General features: G+C 33.2%; 1 protein-coding gene across 1 annotated transcript in view; it reads right to left on the bottom strand.

Annotated features, from left to right (window-relative positions):
• LOC145254900 (uncharacterized) overlaps positions 1–22,789 on the bottom strand; it is a 199,085-nt gene that overhangs the window by 28,036 nt on the left and 148,260 nt on the right. Inside the window, exons 3-7 of the mRNA XM_080113833.1 lie at positions 18,829–21,901; positions 13,848–13,938; positions 8,962–9,055; positions 6,673–6,881; positions 129–273 (exon numbers count right to left, since the gene is read on the bottom strand). Of these exons, the coding sequence (XP_079969959.1) occupies positions 129–273; positions 6,673–6,881; positions 8,962–9,055; positions 13,848–13,938; positions 18,829–21,901 (3,612 nt within the window). The remainder of the gene's footprint in view (positions 1–128; positions 274–6,672; positions 6,882–8,961; positions 9,056–13,847; positions 13,939–18,828; positions 21,902–22,789) is intronic.

The raw sequence follows: 22,789 nt of genomic DNA, 5'->3' as shown, positions 1-22,789 counted from the left end.
GACATGGCTATTCCCACGAAAGAAAAGCTCCCAAATTGGGTCTAATAGTATAAAGGCATTACCACAACACCAGTTAATAGTTAAGCAATGTAGTCGTGCAACTAAAATCTTTAAGTGTTGGCACTTACCAATGATTGGTCTTTAAGTCGGAATCGTTTTGCCTCTCGACTGCGGGCAAATTTACATCCGTTGAAATACATGCTCCATGAACAACCAAAGGAGAAAGAAGCACCACGTTTTTTCATGTCGACACCTTGGCAGGCACACGTTTTCCTAGTGAAAAAATAAAAAAGCAAAACAAAAAAAAAAATTGTAGATTACTAAGGATTAGTAAAACTCTATAATTAATAAGGACTACTGAAACCCTATGATTAATAAGGACTAGTGAAACCCTATGATTAATAAAAACTAGTACAACTCTATGAGAAATTCCATGGTATTTTCTACATCGATCAGTATAATTTGCTGGTAAAAAAAATAATATTTCTTTTAAAATAATGAATATTATTAAGGAAAAACGATTCTTTCTTCTTCCATAAAAATAAAAGTCATTTTCAGCTATATATTATTAAAATATAAACGAATATGTCTCTTCTATATTTATTTATTTAAAATTGTACCAACTTAATTCAAATTAATTTTGTCTTTTATATTTTGTGGTCTTTCTAAAATTTGTTTATGATGGTTGATCAGTAGCTGACTATGACAGGATTCGAACCCTTGATCACTGTGATCATAGATTTGAATCTTGTCATATTTAACCATGCCGATGAGCTGCAATAATAGTGAAACAAATATCTGTAGGTTGCCTGGCATTACCCAGTGATAAAATATGTTTAAATATGTTATTTTAATTAATGCAGATTTCATATTTATTATCATACAGCAAATTCTATTTATTTATTATTATTTGGTAACTAATATATATATAGGAAATTATTTAATAAGAAACCATAAAAATGAATAATTAATTAATGATGATCCTTTTTCAAAGGAATATGCAAATTAGTTTAAATACAAAAGTAGGTTTTTAATATCAATGTCAGAGTAAGGAAAAAATCAACTTCATATATATATATATATATATATATATATATATATATATATATATATATATATATATATATACATACACACACGCACACAGTCATAACAAAAATGAATAGACACCCATAGAAACGGTTTATTTCAAAAATATATAATTTATAGAACAAAATTAAAAATAACTGGTCACAAATTTAATAGCTAATATTTTGTTGACATTCCCTTTACTGTTTTTATGCTAGGACCCTTCTAGGCATGACATTAATCAGTTGATAAATATTATCTTGAGAAATTTCTTGCCATGTCTGATGCAATAATACTAAAAGTTCAGGCTTAGAAGATGGCTTCCTTTTTTTTTTGTGAAGGTTCCCGTCTAATATGCACCAAATGTTTACAATTGGGTTCATTATCAGGAACTGACTTGGCCATGGAAAGTTATTAATTTCACTTTGGCTCAACCAATGTTGTGTTGCCTTAGCAGAGTGACAAATAGCCCCGTCTTCCATAAAAAGGGAGTTAACTTGGTTCACTTGAGAATATTGATAGGATTCATTCATGTAATACTGAAACATATTTAGCAGAATTGATGTTTCCTTTGCACTCCACCAGGTCTGAGCAACCATCACTTCAACTTGTACCTTATACCATAACTGAGAACAACGTTGCTGAGGGAGCCTTCATACCCATACTCTTCCACTTTCAGGAAATAATATAAATCGTTGCTCATCAGAGAAAATGACACTGGTCCAAAAGGTTATAGGGCTCTTCATCATTTTACAAAGGTTTCCTTCTTGCAGCTCTATTATGTATCATTGTAGCCCAGCTTGTAAAATTACCTGACAGCTGTTCTGGGGTTGACACTAGCTTGTGTTGCAATGTCAGTGTTTTTGCACTGAAGATCCTCTTCTTTCAAAGGACCCGGGGCGACCTGGATGGGGTTTTGTGCACTCTTTACCATCTCTTGTGAATTGTACGATTACTCTATTAACAGTAGGAAAGAAGTATTGAAAGAGTCCCTGCTATTTTGTGTTGACTAATACCACCTTCATGTTGACCTATGATTCATCCTCACAGAAATTCTGATAGGTCTGATACTCCTTTGGTTTGTGGTATGCTTCAATGTTGTTAGATGAAATTTTGATCATATACTCTAAGTTATTTCAGCACTATTCTTATCTGTAAATATAAATAAGCATATATTAATCTTAAAAAAAATTATTTATCTTAGTGTCTATTCTTTTCTGTCATGACTGTGTATATGTATCTCCCTACAAAATGAAGCGACATTGCATATGTAAGTGAGGAAACTCTCATGCTCATGAAGCAAAGGTACCTGTAGTTGTATCACAGTTATTCATCACTAACATTAACAAAAATAATGACATGTTTATAAAATGAAGAGAGCTCAACTAGTGATAGAGTATTGCTTGCTTTTTCTTTACTGGGAACAAAAACTCATTATGTTTGTCAAAAAATTATTTTATTGATTATTTGAGTGAAAATTGTTTTAGCCTATATAAAATATATAAAATACATAAAAATATAAAATATATTGTTTTAGCCCATACTAATATATATAAAATTCATTAAATATGCACTTTATTTTCCTTAGTATGGGTCATCATCAGTTCTGAGATGTCCATAAAAAACAAAAATATAAACAAGAGGCCAACTTCACTGAAAATAGCTTCGTTTATGTATTTTTTTTTTTTTTTGTGGATGTCTAAACATTGAAGATGACCGATACTAAGGAAAATCAAAGCACATATTATAGTGAACTTTATATATATATTAGTACAGGGCAAAACAATTATTTGCTCCAATGATCAATAAAATAATTTTTTGATGAACATAAAGAATTTTTATTCCTGCAAGGAAAAAGTGGTTGAAAAATTTTTTAAATTAAAAGTATTTCTAGCTATAGTCCTGCACTGTTGAAGTATTTAATTGGACTTTGTGTTGTTAAAAATATATATTTGGAATAGAAACTTTCTTTTCAAATATATATCTACTAGCAGTTCAGCCTGGCTTTGCTTGGTCCCTATGTACTGTTCATAACTTTATGTGCATATGTATATATATATATTGAAAAGTTTGACTTCTGTTCCGGTAACCTACATCTAAAATTTCAGGTGTTTAGACCCCAAATTGGCAGAGGGGTTTGGTAGAGTCTGCAAAGATAAACTCTTTCAACTTTGACCTTTTGGCAGCCAAATCTTTGCCCAAAGACTGATTAAATAGCTTGTTGCATGTCTGAATACCTCTTATGTAAAATTTCAAATGCTTAGACCCAAAATTGGCTGAATAGTGTGCTAGAGACTGCAATGGTCAAATCTTTGAAACTTTAACTCCCTGGCAGCCAAATTCTGAATACATTTTATGAAAAATTTCAAATGTTTAGACCAAAAATTGGCCGAGTAATTTGGTAGAGACTGCAGAGGTCAAATTTGTTAAAACTTTGACCCCAATTTTGACCCCTTTAAATTTATTGTTTTGGTCTCAAATCAAATTAAAAAGTTTGATCCATGTCCAAGTAACCTATATCTAAAATTTCAAGTGTTTAGACCCAAAATTGACAGAAGAGTTTGGTAGAGTTCTCAAAGGAAAAATCGTTGAACTTTGACCCCTTAACAGCCAAATTTCTGGCCAAAAACCAATTAAAAAGATTTTCCGAAAGCTCAATACCCCTTATGTCAAATCTCGAATCTGTAGACAGAAAATTGACAGAGTAGTTTGGTAGGGAAATGTACACACACAGACACAGACAGACAATTTCACTTATATATATATATATATACACTTGTGCCCGATATTATTCATACCCCTCGGATCTTTGAGATTTCTATAAGAATATTGCTTAAACCAGAAGGTAGACAATATTAAAGGGATTTCAAACAATAAATCAAGCATAAGCATTTAATTTAAACTCAACAAATAAATAAATTATGCAAGTTTGAAACATTATACAAAGAAAAACAATAATGCCACTAGTTCAAAATTATTCATACCTCTCTTACTAATAGTCAATAGCATGCCCTTTATTCTTAATAACTGCCTGTAACCGTTTTGGATATTTATCAACAAGGTTTTTACAAGCATCAACACTGTTTTTGACCATTCTTCAATGCAGTAGTTCTCCAAATCCCTCACATTTCTAGGTTTCTGCTTTTTAACCTCAGTTTTCAATATGTGCCAGAGGTTTTCGATAGGATCCAGGTCGGGACTCTGGCTAGGCCATTCCAAAACATTAATTTGATAATCCTCAAACCATTTCTTGACTATTTTGGCAGTATGTTTTGGATCATTATCCTGTTGAAGGACCCAGTTTGGTCCTAAATGGAGCTTCTCCACATCCTGTCTAATGTTTTTCTGGAGTATCTCCAAATATTGCTCCTTCTTCATGGTTCCATCTATCTTGGCCAAACTACCTGGACCACTAGCCGAAAAGGAGCCCCAAAACATTAGGCTACCACCACCATGTTTCACCGTGGGTATGGTGTTCTTTGGGTTGTAAGCTTCTCCTTTCTTCCTCCAAACGTAAGAAGCATCCATATGGCCAAACAATTCAATTTTTGTTTCGTCAGTCCACAAAATACTTGAGAAAATGGACTCTGGAGAATTCACATGGGTCCTAGCAAACTTTAGACGTGCTGCAAGGTGTTTTCCGGTGTGCAATGGAGTCCTTCTTGGTCTTCTTCCTTTCAGACCATTTTCATGCAGAGTCCTTTGCAATGTTTGCCTTGATATTCTTATGCCAGAAGACTCCAGATTTTCTAAAATGTCCTTAGTAGTGGTGGTTGGATTTGCATTAACACTTCTTACAATATTCCTGGTGGCTCTAGCAGACAGTTTCCTTTTCCTTCCTCTACCAATCAAGTTGTTTGTTGTGTGGTGGCTCTGGAATTTTTTGATGATGCTCTGTACTGTTGCTGTAGGGACCTCAAATTTCTTGGAAATTGACTTGTAACCTAAACCATCCTTATGTGAATTCACAATTTTAGTCCTAAGATCATTACTAAGCTCTTTTTTCTTCCCCATTCTAATAATTTTTATTCTTTTATTGGTTTTCAGTTGATATCATTTTAATTTCTGAAAAATGCAAAAAACGAAATGAAATTAATCAAAGGTTGTATAAAAACATTCAAAATAAGAATCAAACAGGAAACAAACAGTCAGAAACTCGATTAATACTGAAAAAATAAGGGGGTATGATTATTTTTGAACATTGCAGATTTTATAAATAGCTGTATATTTCTTTTATTACAAGTATCCCGAGATTTTAAAATGACGAAAATGATCAGAAGAGGTTTATTAAGAATATGTATCAATATGGACGTAAACAATAAATTCTTACAAAGTTACACCTAATAAACTCAATTTTCAAGGGGGGGGGGTATGAATAATATCGGGCACAAGTGTATATATATATATCTATACAGTCACCCTGTATATATGTGGTAAACATGGTCTGAGGTTCGATCCCTAGAAACAGTTGAACTACGCTGACGAGAGGTAATGACCTCGAAACACGCGTGTATGTAGATTACTGTTTTAAAAATAATAAATAAATAAAAAATGTTATATACGTCCAAATTAAAAAGGGCGACTTTCTAAGTAAATAAAAAAAAAAAATGAGCTCCGAGGCGGAGCCAATATTAACCGTATGTATCGCTTGAAAAAACAACAATAACAATATATATATATATATATATATATATATATATATATATATATATATATATATACACAATAGCAAAAGTACCCGTCATTGACTAGGTTCAAAAACAGCCTATAGAAAATGGTCTCTGATTTATGAAAGTATGATAGGTTATGAAAAAGAAGGGTTGTAAAGAGATAGCTTCGAATTTGGGGGTATCAAAACCAAAGCAAAATATGATGAAAGTAAAAATAAAATAGCTAAACCCCATAATTTATTCACACTGAAACACTTATCACAATATTCTGTGGATCTATATTAAAAAACCTTGTTAAACTTTGTGACATATTTCCATTCTATGGAGATCAAGCATGAATAAACACCCCATAATTTTATTATACCATATTTCTTCAAACTGAAACATAATTATCAAAGTATACTTACGCAGATAGATATGAAAAGTCTTTATTAAAGTTTGTGCCTATTTCCATTCTATGGAGGCCAGGCGCGAATGCAGACCCCACAATTTTATTATACCATCCCTATTTAAGTTAAAACATACTTATAAAAGTATTATTATGTACATCTATATCAAAAACACTTGTAAACGGTTTTTTTTAATTTTTAAATTTTTTATTTCCATACTTTGTGGACCAGGCACGTACGCAGACCCCACAATTTTAATGAATCATCATTATGCCAGATCAAACATACCCATTCCTGTGTCTCGATACATTTTCTATCATTATATGTAATCGGTTTTCTATAATAGTCAACCATATAGGAGCCTATTTGTGACCAGACACACACACAGACGTTCAGCTTTATATTATATATATATATATATATATATATATATATATATATATATATATATATATATATATATATATATATTCAAGCATAGAAAGAAAAAGAAAATATTTTAGCAAACAACTGCATTGAGAACCAACAGCAGGTTGTCCACTTACTGTTCATTGTATCCACAACGCCGGTCCGTTTCCAAACCATATTGTGTGAGTGTCGGTACCAAATATGAATACATATCATCAGCTACAGACTTGGGAACTCCTTCCCAAGCAACAATACAAATCACAATACAAGCTGTTGGGCAAAAGTGTCCGCGCCGTTGTCGGACAAGGCACAAGATTTTCTCTTCTACTCCAGGCCGACGGACAATCTACAGGTGAAAAGGAAAACTTAGAAGTTAAAACATTTAAAAACATACTTTTGGAATTCTTAATTTATTGCAAAAAAACTTTTAGAAATAATTTTCCAGTCTATCCAACAGAATGTAAAAAGTCAAAAAAACAAATAAATGTTACCAAACACAACATAAGTTACTCTTGTACCTAGATAAGGTGATTTCACTTATTTTAAAGCATTTATTTACTTAGAAACACAAGTAGAAAAAATGGCTGACATTTGATGGTCATCTGTGAAATCTATTGGGTGAGTTTCTGCCATTATTCTGTTTGATTTTCGATCTTTGAGTGATTATCAAGACTCCACAGATGATTGTCTAATATCAGTCATTTTCTTTTTTAAACTAAACAATCGACATTACTTGTGTTTCAAAGTAAACAAACGCTTTAAAATAAGTTAAAACATAAAAAAACTTATCCAGGCAGGTAGAAGAGTAACTTATTTTTCCTTTGGTAACATTTATTTGTTATGTACTTGTTTTTTGGTCATTTTTTCATTTTGTTGGCAAAATACTCAATTTCCCTTCGGATAAACTTGTTAGAAAATTTCTGTTTAATTTACTATATTTAAGTATCCAGAAGCAAAGTTTTATGTTTCTGAAATTTTTAGATGAGTATTGATAATTCATATAATATGGATTCTCCGAACTTGAGTGTTATTTGCATAATGTTTCAACAAAGATTCCTGAGTGACAAGATACACCTGAAGAAGGTCAGAGGTTACATTGACCAAAATGTGCAAGTAACATTCAAGATGAGAACAGTAGTCCAAAAAATCCAATACGGATTATTAATCCTCATCTCAAATTCTGTACAAATTCCCGAGTTTGGCAGAAAGTTTCCCAGATTTGATAAGATACATCTGAAGAAGGTCTGAGATTACATTGGTTGAAATGCTGTGAGAATAACACTCAAGATGAGAACAGTAGCCTGAATGATCCAAATAATGCACATAAGTAAAGTTTTATTTTCATTATATCTTAAAACTTTTATTGTGAGCACATAAATCTCTGCAAGCCATAAGCAATTGTATCACAAACGTAACCACATTTATTTTGATAATAGTTAACCATTGGATTATAATTCAGATTTTTTTGGAAATTAAAACATTTGCCACCTTTTATGCTATTGATCCAGAAACCAAATTTCACAGTGTATAACTAACAATGTAGGCTTAAACAAATGAAAAGTCCTTACAAATGTAAGCTTGCAGTTTGACTATTTATGTACGACAAATTAAGGCATGACAAATGCACAACAACTGCTCCTGCTGATTCTCTATTCATGTGATATTTACGCACAACAAATAGCTTGCTCTTATTCCATTAGTCATGAACAGAATTCTTAAGCAATTCAGAATTGTATTTTTAGTATCATCTGCAAGGACTTGTGGCATAACGGATATGTGCTAAGTAATAATCACTTCTAAATGATAGTCTTCTGGTGGTTGGTGGTTCGATCTTCAGTATGGGCAATACTAAGACTTTCACACCTCTGCATTGTATTGCCTTTTATAAATTATATTTATAAATATTTTCTTACAAGAAATTATGAGAAAAATCCAACATTTTCTGAAAAAATATTTCTTTTAGAATCCTTTTATTATAGGAGGATTTTCTATAAAGGAAATTTGAATTTAGAAAAGACAATAAAATGCAGAAGTGTAACGGATCAACACAAATTGAAAACATAATGGTGAAACGAGTTCTGTAGATTCACTGCTTATTAATACAAATGTACATATTTTTTAAAACAGTTGATGTCTTAATTTAACTATTAAAGCGAGACAATTCATTGTAATGATTAATTAACACATTAGTACAAATATGCATGTGCGCACACCCACATACGTGTACACATACATTTAGGCGTACACACATACCTCTATATATACACACATATATATAATTATTTTGATAAGATGGTGTCTTTCTTCTAAGTTTAATGAGTTTTAATTTTAGTTATTTTAAAATTTTGAAAGTATCTATAAGATACTTAAAAAATTTTTTTTTGTTAGGGATTAAAGTAATGTCAGAAGGAGAGGAAGTTATTTACCCATTTTGCAATCGGACATCCTTGCGAACTTTTTCCTTCTTTCCCTGAATAAATAATGCTTTCAATACGGACTGCTTTCCCAGTTAATCCAGTTCTGCAAATAAACAAATGAAATAATCAAATCATTGAATAAATTAAAATTTAAGGAGTTGAATTTCCTGGTGGTGTCCAAGTGACAAAATCATCTATTATAATAATATGCATTGTGTTTAACTTTATAAACTTACTAGAATACCCGTCCCAGGACAGGTAAAAACATAAGTTTTACACCACTTATATGCCACCTTATGAAGATTAAAATCAAAATGTTACAGTTCTTGTCCAGAATTCCATCAAAATAACGAATATAAAGAAAAATCTGTATGATGTACATATACCCATGATGAAACAAAAATATATTCCAAAAATCACATAAATTGATCCAGTAGCTTTATTTTTAGAAAGAAAATGACATTTTATGAGAATCCAAAAAGTGACTGTCTTACCATTTAAAAAAAATCCAACAAAAAAAAGAAAAAGAAAAAAAGGGAGTTAACTCAACAATTCATACTAGATTTATGTTGTAATGCCAACAAATTCTCATTAATTGATTAAAATTTAAGGCTTAAGCTTCTAGGGTACTAAGAAGAAGCTGTTTAATTTAATGGCTATTTTTTTGGACGCTGTCTGAGAGAGAGAGAGAGAGAGAGAGAGAGAGAGAGAGAGAGAGAGATGGTTGGTACACCAGCCCAAATGTGGCAACAATACTCCACACATAGGTGAATGGTGGCTTTGTATAGATGTAAAATACTAATAGGTGAGTTTTCTAGCATGGCACAGGGAGTCCATTTCCTTTACAGCAGACTTAGCAATATCTTCTATATCTATGCATACCATTTTACCTGTGAATGTGAATGTTAGGCTGAAAGGTTTGAATGTTGGACTCTCAGTCAGGGTGTTATTAACTATGCCAATTGATGGTTGAAAAGGTTTCTTTTAATTGTGAAAGGAAAAGAGCTTAGTCTTAGTAACATTAAATGTAATCATCCTTTTTTGACTCCATTCTACTACAAACTTTCTAAGGATTTGACCATTGTTTTGGATATGCATTTGTTTTTCTCATATGCCGAGTATAGAGCATGGTATCATCAGCATATATGTCCATTTCAGACGTAACTGCATCAAGAAATTATGCATTATGAAAATCAGGAAGAATAAAGATCCAAAGATCGACCCCTCGGCTACACCTGTATTTATGCCATGTTTAGATATACAGCTGTTAAGAATGACCTGAGTCTTTCTTTTAGCTAAGAAGGATTTGATTAAATATTTGTCCAGTAATATCATACAAATTAATTTTCGTAAGGTTTCCATGCAACACTTTGTGAAAGGCATTGGATTTATCAAGCACCCTCACCCTAACCTCGCCTGTCTTTTCCAGTGCATGATATGTGTGTTTAGAGATGACTGTTAGATTCGTAGAAGAACAGGCTTATCTAAATCCACACTGTTGGTCAGAAAGAACTTTAGCATTTACGAGTTTGGATAAAGCAATAATTTTGTGGGTCAGTTCTTTCACCAGAACATCGATATCACAAAGGTGATTTAGGTATACCAGAAGCTCTGATTGGTTGTGTTTGGTCACATGCTGTGGAAAGGGCTTGTTTAAAAATGTAGGTTCTTGCTCAGAATTCCCCCTATATTAATGAAAATAAATCTGAATGATGACCATATCCGTGATGAACTGAACAATCATATTCCAAAAACCATGTAAATTGATCAAATATTTTTATTTTTTATAAAAAATTATTTTTAAGCAATTAATGGGAATTCTATTTTGAAATGAAATAAAATTTTATGAGTAACCTAGGAGTGACTGTCTCACTGTCTATTTTATAAACAGTCTCAAGAAACAAAGTGAGATAACTCAACAATAATTCATAGCTGTAGATTTAGAATTCTAATGCATACAAATTTCCGTTGATGGCTTAAAAATGATTTTCTTTATAAAAATAAAACTACTGGATCAATTTATGTGATATTTTTGTTTTGTCTCAGGTATGTACATCAAAGAGATTTTTATTTACTTTTGTTTTTTAAAATAGGTATTCTGGACAAAAACAAAAACGTTATACTTAATTAACAGTTAGTGCCAGACAATGATACTTTATGGATAGCCTTTGTTGCCTCAGCCAGAAGAGAATTGTTGAAAGAAAATTCTTAGGAATCAATTCATGTGACAATAACTCATCTGAAGAAATTACAGAGCATATAAATAAAATACATATTGTAATTTTAATTTAAATATCATCATTCAATGACAGAACTCTTTATAGACATATCTCCACTTTTGTCTCCCAAAAACAAGGAATTTTCAATCTAAACACTAGTGATATGTGATTAAAAGTCTAACAAAAAAAATTAAATTGAGAACAACAAGAAGATAAAATTAAATATAATCTTTACTTAACACAAACAAAAAATATTTAACATAATTTTTTTTTTTTACTTAATCTGACACAAAAGTCAGAAAGCCTAGCAGGGAGATGGTATCTTTGGCCAGAGAAATATTTCAAAATAAGTTGCCTTTTATTAATAGGAAATTTAAAGAGGATTCTTTCGACTGGATTTATAACCCTGAAATCATGCTGGAACTGAGGCTGAATGCATGACATTGACAAACCAATAACTGTTGAGTTAGCACAAAAACCTCTGAATCTTTCTTGAAGATTCTGGAAAGTCCTTGGACCTTATGGGTTTGTCTAAATCTTTCTATTTCTTGTAGATTCTTGTGAAAGAAAATCTTTCTAAAATGACAGATAAAACCTTTCTCTCTATATATAGGGAAGATAAATTAAGCCCCCATAACAGCTAGTCAACGACTTCATAACCAATCAAGTGAGCAGAATAATTCTCTCTCTTAAATTACATATTGCCTCACAAAAACAGAAGGAAATTTAGCACAATTAATATACACGGACATGTGTAATTATTGACAACAGAAAACAGTTGTTAAACAGAAGATATCAATAAGAGAAATAACAGCTGCACAATGGTGTGGACAATCTAAATTCCATTAACCCTTTCAATTATTTCAAATGGGATTTTGTTCCAAGCTTCCATCAGCAGAATTTCAAAGCATATGTTTGTGACCTCTCCCCTCGATAATTGAATTCAATGTAATGTGCGACTACATGCTCTCCCGCTTGACAACAATTGGTGGCACCAACACTGTTTCCATGGTTTCATCTCTTTCATCTTTTCATCTCTTTCATCTTTTCATCTCTTTCATCTTTTCTTTTCATCTTTTCTTCTCTTTCATCTTTTCATCTCTTTCATCTTTTCATCTCTTTCATCTTTTCTTCTCTTTCATCTTTTCTTCTCTTTCATATTTTCTTTCATATTTTCATCTTTTCATCTCTTTCATCTTTTCTTCTCTTTCATCTTTTCATCTCTTTCATCTTTTCTTCTCTTTCATCTTTTCTTTTCTTTCATCTTTTCATCTTTTCATCTCTTTCACCTTTTCATCTCTTTCATCTCTTTCATCTTTTCTTCTGACTGTGTCATCTCTCTCACATTAGCAGCAGCTGAAGAGGCATGCACAGGTTTACAAGTATCAAAAAAATAAAACAAAACACAAACTCAAGAGAAGCAAAAGATTTCAAAATATTCTTCATATATTGGTTGGATTTTGGATTGTTTCCCATCATGTGAAACAATTCTTTAAGTACGTTAGTCCACATCTACGTCTTCTGTCAAGGCCGTGTTCGTCAATTTGATGTCAGCTTATTTGATTTCATCTCTCTCAGAAGACTCTGAGCCACTAACTGTCCCAAACTGGAAAGACTATCCAAAAACCGTTACAAAACTTACTGCCACTCCTAAAACTGTCCATAAACCCTAAATATATTGACCTGTACGTCCGATCTTTTGTCCTGGCCACACCTTGATAAACAATCTTATTTCAGCTGCCTTTGTGCTTTCTGGTGAACTACTTCCTCCCCATTGTCTTTCTATTAACTTTACTTCCTATCACTTTGTTCTGCTGATAAACTTGTTTCCTTATTTTTGTTATAAATTTTCATTTTTCTTCTTCCTAAAACTTGAAGGAGGGGAACGTTGATAGTATCACAGTAAAATGAAATTACAAATGGTAAAATTCATAATCTTTTCAAAGTCATGCAAGTCCTTATCCTTTGATGTATTGACTTCTGCTCTATCGTGTCATGCTTACTCATTTTGTTGCGTCACTTTGTTAATATTGTCAGTCATAATTAAATTAAAAACTTATTTTCTCTTGTGAATCAATGTCCCTACTGGGCTATTTGGTCACACACTGGCCAATCAGCGTGCAGGTTGCATTGATTCCATCTGTCCCCTTAAAGAACTTTTTCAGTTCCTTTGGGAATCATGGTCGATCAGCAGAGAGAACTCAAGAAGCATCAAAGAAAGACATCCCTTCTCTGTCTTTTTCTCTCCTGTGATCATCCACTGGACGCTCTAGCATTGACAATCTTCATCTGAAAATAACTGCTGGCTGACCTGTGACTGCCTAAAGAACTTTCAACTCTTCCTTATCCTCGCTTAGACACTGTCCAACTTTCTGCCACAGAAATAAATTTTTTTATTGTTGTTTTTCTCTCCATACTATGTTTTTGTTTACTATTAATATATATAAACAGGTGCATCTCGCATCTCTAAATAAATACATAAAGCTGACCTAAATCTAATTTTCCAAGTCTTATTGTGGGGCCCCCTGTGCATTTGATTATTGAAAACATTCAAGAGGGCACACATCTTAGGCTTCACCTAGCGTGGCACATCTTCTCAAAACACAGCGTCATTATGCAACATAAAAATATGAAACTTATAAAAAATAGTGCTATTATTATTATTATATAAATTACCTTTCTTCCATCATTTTTTGAATGTCCGCTATACAAGAACCGGTTCCTAAATGTGTATAGTATGGACCTTCAACTGTTTCATTCGGAACATCTGAAAATCAATAAATAAACAAATATAATAAAACAATAAATCATGCAATATTCGGTTATGTTAAATAAACTTAATTCTTTTAGACTTCCACTTTCTGTTTAACAGAAGTCTTGCCAAGTCTTACCAGTGTATTATTGGAATCTGTCAATGTTAGTCAGATTTCAATACTGTGAAAAGTTGCCTCCTCTTGTCTGGGTTTTTGATGACGTCTACTTTTGGGTGATCTGTATATAAACAAGTGAGTTAGCCTGTTTTCCTTCTCTTTGTTTTCAACATGTAAATAAATACAGACGGTCTCTTCTTGTATCTGTGTATAAACTAAAAATGGTTACATGTTAATTAATTTATCTTTTTGTCAAGTGTCGATATAACTTTCAGGAAGAATCTTATATGAAACAAACAAGGTATGTCTTTTATTTAATTCATAATTAACCATCAAAGGTTAATAATTAACTAATTAATTAACCAACAATGAGGAAAATTCCTTCTGATTAATATTTACATACATTTCAATTAATTTTAAAACTCTACATAAAAACTAGTCTTTATTTTAAAATACGTAATTATTTTTAATATAAATATGTTTTAATCAAAATATATTTTTCTATATATTATTTTATTTTTATTCTTGGGAATCCTTGAAGATGAGGCTTCAGAATGTATATTCATTTTTTTCTCTGTCGACTATTATCCTCATTTTCATATGTGCTGTTGTTTCATCACGTTTCCTGGTGAGCATTGTCTGAAGATAGTGGTTTCAATCCTACCCAAAGCTGGCCAGAGGCTAAGTTGGCCAAAATGTGGTGAGACAACAACAACTAGGGAAGACAGTTACAAGACTCAGCATCCCTACCCTGTTGCAGTTAACCACCTGAAGAAGGCCAGAGGATGAGTTTGTCAAAATGTGATGAAATAACAATTATGAAGATGGAGATAAAAGTGTGCAAAAAGACAGATCCAAAAAAGAGTTTCAAATCTAATAAGTCCTGCACTGTCAACTAAGCTCCAACCACTGTCCCATCAGTACAATGTTGCATCTCTGTGCCTGTTTTACAAGTACTTTAACGGAAAGTACTATGATGAACTCATAGCACTTGATATATATACTCCCAATTAACCTGACAAGCAGCAAAATCCCACCCCTTCAATGTTGAGATCCCTAGATGTTGGAAGGCCTTCTAATGTAACAGTTTCTTCACTCGGACAGCTAGACTTTGGAATTTCTTTCCCTGTTTTCTGTTTCCCTGACTGTACTAACCTGCAGAATTTTAAATGTAGTATGAACAGGCATCTTGTGGCTCAACTCCCCACAATCCCTGTTGGGAACAATTACAAATAGTAATACCTTATGTTCCAAGTGGCAATATGCCATTGTTTGGGATGAAATAAATAAATTAAAAAAAAAAAAAGAAAAATAATAAATTTAAAGTTGAAAATTTACAGATCAGTTAAAAATGAAATATTTAACCAATTGGTGACAAGTTATTTTCATTTAATTTTCGATTTTTCAGTTGTTAAGTATACAACATCGCATCCTTATATTGAGTAAAAATAATGGCAGCCAACTTGAATCTTCTTGGCTGCGATACAAAATCTGAACAAACACTCAAAAACAAAGTTCCAAAACAGAAAAGTTATGCAGATCGCTAGAAGATTTAAATTTTCTTGCATTTGGTAAAAATTATTTGCTTTTTCATCTTACAGCACAGTTGCCAAAAATTAATTTCAGAAGTTTTGTTTTTCTAAATGAGGAGAGAATTAGTGTTATTCCTGAGTTTACTCTATCAAGGCTTGAGAGGCTAGCTTATTGTGCTACTTAATCTATAGCTAGGAGAAGACATCCTATTTTAGAGTTTTCCTTCTCATAGAATAATTGCCCTATTACTATATTACTATATGCATGTGGAACTTATAATAGTAGCAATACCAGACACCATAACGTTCAGTGCTGGACAAGGAACACACTGCTACTTAATTTGATACTCATAGTCTTTAAATCAGTAATAAGTACATTTCTCCTACGTCCATCAAAATAAAACTTACAGAACTGGATTCACAATAAAATTTACTTTAAAATGGTATTTTAATATTTTTGCTGTGATTTGTATATTAATTTATTTATTGCGGACTATTATCCTCATCTTTCTTAGTTGTTGTTTCGCAACGTTTCGGCCAACTATTCCTCTGGCCTTCGTCAGGTGGTAAATTACTAAGAAAAGATGGGGATAATAGTCAGCAATAAATAAATTAATAAATAATACTCATCTCAATAAATGAATTCCAATTAAATACTGATTTGTATATTCAAAGAAATTGATATTTAAATCGGACTATTAACGATGAAACATACCAACATAGCATACCCGCTGGTAGTAGATCACTTTTTGCAAATAAGCAGTCGAGGTGTGTTCACATAAATACTCGAAGCGGAAGTTGTACACATCGATGACGTTTCTAGTTGTTTTAGTTAATCAGAGAAAAGAATTGTCTTTGCTATGGAATTTGAATACAACTTGTACGTCTTTTCAGTCATAAATAAAATATCTCAAAGTTGATGCTTTGTAGTACAAAGATAAGTAAAGATACAAACTGTGTTCAAACGCTATTTAATAGCGAATATATTAATTTCTTTTGTCCTAAAACTTGAAAAGAATTGGATAAAACGCACAAAAATATCTGTAAACAAAACGTTTGTCAACTAACTTACGGACATAAAGTATTCATTTTATTTTGTTATTATTTAGAAAACATAAGTTTTTAATTATGGACAGGAAAAGAATATTTTTTTAAAAAAAAAAAAATCGACAATGAACATTGTTTATTTTTTATATTTTGTTGTTCTTGGCTTTTGAGTGCAAATACAATATCTCAAAGTTAACGCTTTGTAATACAAAGATAAGTAAAGATAGAAACCGTGTTCAAACGTTATTTAATAGTGAATATATTCATTTTTTTGTCTTAAAATTTGAAAAGAATTGGATAAAAACTTATGCATGAGTCGATAGAAGTAGTGACAACCACATATAAACATGAGAATTGTTGTGTATTGTGATGCGCAAAAAAATCTGTAAACAAGTGTTCGTCAACTTATGAACATAAAGTATTCATTTTATTTTTGTTATTATTTAGAAAACATAAGTTTTAATTGTGGAAAGAAAAAGAATATTTTTAAAAAATAAATTCTTGGAAAAAGAACTGACAATGACCATGTTTTTAAAGGAGTTAAAATACACAAACCAGTTATCCAGTTAAGTAAAAGAATAACTTTTATTGGGTTTGTTTTACAATCCACAGAGGCATAAAAAAGTGGTCAGAAAACAAATATATAACAAATAAATGTTACTAAACCAAGTTACTCTTCTTTCTACCTCAATAAATTTTTGGTGTTGTAAATGTTTATTTTGTTAAAAAAACAAGTAGCGTCGAGTGTTACATGAGAACAAGAAAAAATGACTGCGTTGTCTCTTGAAGTCTCGACAATGACTTAAAAATAAAAATTATACAAAATAGTGGTAGAAACTCACCCGATAATTGTCAAGGTAACTTGAAGCCATGAAAATAAAATTTAATTATCCTAATTAGTTTAATGTACTTGAAAACATAATTCTGATTCGTACAAAATTTCCTTTAATTTGATATGCTACAAAGCCATATTTTGTTAATAATTTCTTTGAATTGTGTCATGGTGGCCATTTTGGATTTCTCTGTCACCATCTTGGATTTTCTGGGCGCCATCTTGGATTTTTCATGATGATAATGTCCATCAGAATAATACTTCCTATGATGATAAAGACTTACTTATCATTTTTCTTAGCTGTTTTTATGATGTTTCTATTTAAAGCTGGTAAAATGAAACTGGAATATGCTTATTAGTCCGTAAGTTACCAAGTGAGATGGTCGTAAATAATGCCAACTTAACCTTTGTGGTATTATGATAATATGTTCAAAATTTCATCATAATATCTTAAAAAGATCTGAAGATACAACTTTTTAAAGATGGGTTAGTCTGTAAATTGTGCAAATTTCCTACCATTTTCCGTCACAAGCTTGTTATGCATTTGAATAGGACTGATTTAAGGCAAAATGTCCAGTGAACCATACATTTTTTGATACTTTCAATGGTCATAACTCTAATTCTAATGAGCCGATTTAAAAAAACTAAAGATATTATTTCTTTGTTTTTTTGGCTCTTTTCAATAATGCTTGATTTGAGTTTATTCAATCTAAAAAAAAAAAAAATGGTGTGGTATTGCTAATGATAGGTACCTACATAATAATATCCAGAACAACAAGCATATATTATTCTATGGCAAGCTGGTAACCCTAACCGGCTCAGACCAGTAGGAATATCCCATGTTACAAGGATGTCTGCAAGTGAAACATGAGGACAGGTGGTATCGATGCAGCAAAGTTGAGTTTGATGGCTGAAGACCACAGTCGCTGAAGAAGTGCTGTGAAGGCATACCCGAAGAAAAATGAGGGAGGAAGGAGAAACCAGCAATGAAGGAAGAAGAGAGAGCACAAACAGTAGTGGGCTGCAACAGAGTTTTCGGAACCCAATACCACTTACATTTGTGGCAGCTTTAACAGAGCCTACCAATCCAGGATAAGCTTGCACAGTTACAGCAGATACTGCAATTGGCAACAGGCTAATCTGAACTACAGAAGTTTATTGTCTCCTGAGACAGACGGATGTCAACAAGAATATCATCATATCATGCAATGAATAACTGTGATGTTGCATGCTCACTCTTCCCAAATGAAAACACAAGATTATTTTATGAATATTTAAAATGAAAGAGAATTTAATTTGCAGCCATGACAATGTCATACATTTCTACTCATATGAGGTAAAGATTTGTAAGAAAAGCAAAATGAAAATCAACTTACATTCTGGCCCTAAACATCCACAGAGTGGGATTTCCATCTTTTTATTTGTTTTCAGGCGTGTAAACAAGTCGTCTGGATCAGATCCTGGATCCGGTTCCATTGTAGAGCCATTTGCATCCGGCCCTAACTGTGGTTCACTCTTTATAATGGTTGGCTTCCTATCGGGGGTTTTTCTTCCGTCGGCTCCATGTGGGGGAGCAGCACTACTATCAGAATGATTGTTATTGAAGACACGTTTCGTCGTTTCATTAAGAGCATCGGAAATCTGATTTATTTTATGCAGCGGAATGTTCGTGTTCTTCGGAAATGAATTAAGGAAAGCATTTTGAAAATTTGCTTCACTGAATTCTGTATTTTTAATCTTGAATGTGCATTTGACCTCATTTTTCATGTCAGCCGGACTTGGTTCAACTTTTGGTATCCACGAAGGAACCTGCTTACTATCGCCATGCATTGCGGGAGGCACTTCTCGTTGCGGCACTTTCCTCTGTTTGTAAGCAGAGGGAAGGCTAGTTCCGTTCTCCCCCAATCTAGGTTTTGCATTGATTTTCAATTTCGTCGTCGTTGGTTGATTATGCATATCTGATGGATGAATTGGATGTTGTGTGTCGTATTTTGTATGTACAGCCTGCTGTGATGGGTGGTGCGTAGAAACTGAATGTTGTCGGATCGGATGTGGTTCAGCAAAAACTGACAAGTTATAAGGGATCGAAGATGAAGATGGCGTTTGTGAAGATAACGTTTGTGAAGATGGCATTTGTGATGATGTTGGCATTTCCCCAGGGTAAGTGCCAGTGATAACTTCATTTTTTATATGGATCATTGGTTTCTCTTCAGAGAATGGCTGCCACAATAATTTTTTGCAATTGCTAACGTTCTGTGAGACGAGATCATGATTTTTCGGGATACTGTTCTTCTGTCGGATGACTTCCGCATAAGAAGGAGGAGCTAGAAAGTTTGGGGGTTTTACATATCTGCTGGAAGTTGAATCTATTCTGATTCGTGACTGGCTGGATTGGGTGCTTGAAATGTACGTGGCAGTGTTGGAGCTACTGGTGTAGATGCTGGACGTGTATGATGGGGTGACCATGCTAGGAGCAGAGCAAATATGAGTTAATTTTTGACCTTCTTGAGATGTAGAAACACAAGGATAATCTGGAGGCTGAAAATTTGTAGTCTCCTCCAATGGAGCACAATGCATAGTCTTATCAACTTTATTATTACCAAGTGATATCGGAGGTTTTTTAACTGTTAGGTTATTATTGCTGTGCGATGTATGAATAGAGTTTGCATGCGTCAAATTATTATTATGGGATGCCCTATTTGACATGTTAAGTACAGATGATGCTTGGTAGGATGGCGGTGCTTTATGCATGAAATGTGCATGCTGTGGATGCATGAAATGCGCATGTTGCGGATGCATGAAATGCGCATGTTGTGGGGGCAAACAAGGAGAAGATGCAGACGTTGTCTTAACAATATTCCTTGGAAAGAGACTCTGTGATGAAGGATCGTTTTTGATAACTGATACGGATGGTTTATGCAAAGTTGATACTAAAGTAGACGATGCGCAACACGTGGATGTTGACCGGTTCTGATCGCAGAAAGACTTTTTAAATGAATGGTTATCATTATAAGGGATGTTTTGAGCAGATGTGAAAGCACTTTGAATCAGTTTTTGTGGATCTGGGTGAGCAACGTGACCAAAATTGGATTGAGAATTGCTATCAAGAGACCTTTCGAAGGAAAACCTGGAGTTCCTATTGCTACATTTTTCGGAAACACCTCCTGACCTTGTACATTCATCACAGCAGAAAGGTGACTTTGTCCTAAGTTGAGTGAAAACTGGAACCGATGAGGATTGCATAGATTGGCTTGAGCAAGTTTCCACGAGTGGGGGAGCTGAATGAGCATCGCTGGGATAAGAATTTATATTATGTTTCTTGGCACCAACCTCTATAGGTGACTTTTTCCCTGAATATGAGGATGCAATTGGTACTGGACTGGACAAAGTCATGTTTTGGGGTAATAATTGATGTGAAGTTGATGGGGGCATAGTTTTTTCTCCCACAGGCGACCAGGATGTTGGGAAAGGAGATGGATTGCTTTTGTTTAAAACAGACGATTGATCGAGAAACTCAGGTTTTGTTTTATTGTGATCATGCAAATTCATTTGGGTGCATATGTCATCGGTTTCATTCAAATGCAATTCAGACTTCCTCGCCTGTTTCGCATTTGTCGGGCAAAGTGTTGTATTGTTTGATAGCAGTTTATCATCTACATGAACCACTTTCTCAATAGATTGACGATCGTTACCAGCAGAGATTAAATGTGCATCTCGATAACTCAAGTCTAAACACTCAGTTTGTTTCTGCTCTGAACCATAAAAAATCTGTTGCATTGCAGAACTACTCTCACCAGAAACAATGTCAGGAGGAACTGCAGAGTTATCTTTACCAAATTCTTTTTGCATGCTGTGACCTGTTAAGACAGATTTGCTCCTACCATCAATATGGTTTTTGTGAAGATGAAAGTATTCCTGATGATGAGAGGGCTCCTTGGCTGAGTATCCCTGATGATGAGAGGGCTCCTTGGCTGAGTATCCCTGATGATGAGAGGGCTCCTTGGCTGAGTATCCCTGATGATGAGAGGGTTCCTTGGCTGAGTATCCCTGATGATGAGAGGGTTCCTTGGCTGAGTATCCCTGATGATGAGAAAGTTCCTTGGCTGAATGTTCCTGATGATGAGAAAGTTCCTTGGCCGAGTGTCCTTGATGATGAGAGAGTTCCTTGGTTGATTGTTCCTGAAGATGAGAGGGTTTTGTTAATGAGTGTCCCTGAGAATGTTTGATTTTACCTTGCTTCGTTCTGGGGATGGTGGATTGACAAGTAGCCTCTTTATTATCTACATTGGCAGTTTTCATCTGGCAAGGATACGGAAACTTAAATGAAAAATCTCTTGGAGCTTGTTGCACAAAAGCATCAGGATTTGCAAACTGTCCATTTAGATTTCTAGCATTGCCCATATTGCATCTGGTTTTACTTGTTACGGGTGCCATTGGGAGCATGGTGATCTAAAATGAAAAAGAAAAAATAAAGTTATGAAATAAATTGTGAATCACTGTTAAGATACTTGCTGAAATACTTAAAAATACATTCTTAGCCCCTTTTTTGGGGGGAGGGGGGTTAGGCTAACTGAGATATTTTTCAAGTACTAACTGTAACAGATTGTTAAGTGATAGATCACTCAGGAATGCAATTGAAAACTGCAGCTAATTAGACAAATTAAAATGGAAGTCTTTAATTTTATTCAACATAACCAAATCCCAGAAACTGAGGAATATTTTAGTGTATATTTTGTGTGATTAAAATATTTGACAAAATCCTTTAGAAAACAAATGTTGATTAATTCAGATTTTGTATTATATATATTACTAGCAAAAGTATGCATCGTTGACTGGGTTCAAAAACAGTCTACAGAAAATGGACTCTGATTTATGAAAGTATGATAGGTTATGAAAAGGAAGGGTTGTAAAGAGATAGCTTCGAATTTGGGGGTATCAAAACCAAAGCAAAATATGATGAAAGTAAAAATAAAATAGATAAACCCTATAATTTATTATACCATACCTGTTCACACTGAAACACTTATCACAATATTCTGTGGATCTATATTAAAAAACCTTGTTAAACTTTGTGACATATTTCCATTCTATGGAGGTCAGGCGCGAACGAACACCCCATAATTTTATTATACCATATTTTTTCAAACTGAACATAATTGTCAAAGTATACTTACGCAGATAGATGTGAAAAGTCTTTATTAAAGTTTGTGCCTATTTCCATTCTATGGAGGCCAGGTGCGAACGCAGACCCCACAATTTTATTATACCATCCCTATTTAAGTTAAAACATACTTATCAAAATATTATTATGTACATCTATATCAAAAACACTTGTAA

This window comes from Euprymna scolopes, chromosome 30 (genome assembly GCF_053919585.1).
Source record: "Euprymna scolopes isolate OS-2025 chromosome 30, ASM5391958v1, whole genome shotgun sequence".
Taxonomy (NCBI): domain Eukaryota; kingdom Metazoa; phylum Mollusca; class Cephalopoda; order Sepiida; family Sepiolidae; genus Euprymna; species Euprymna scolopes.
Note: the sequence above shows the minus strand (reverse complement) of the source record. Positions and strands in the feature narration are given on the sequence as shown.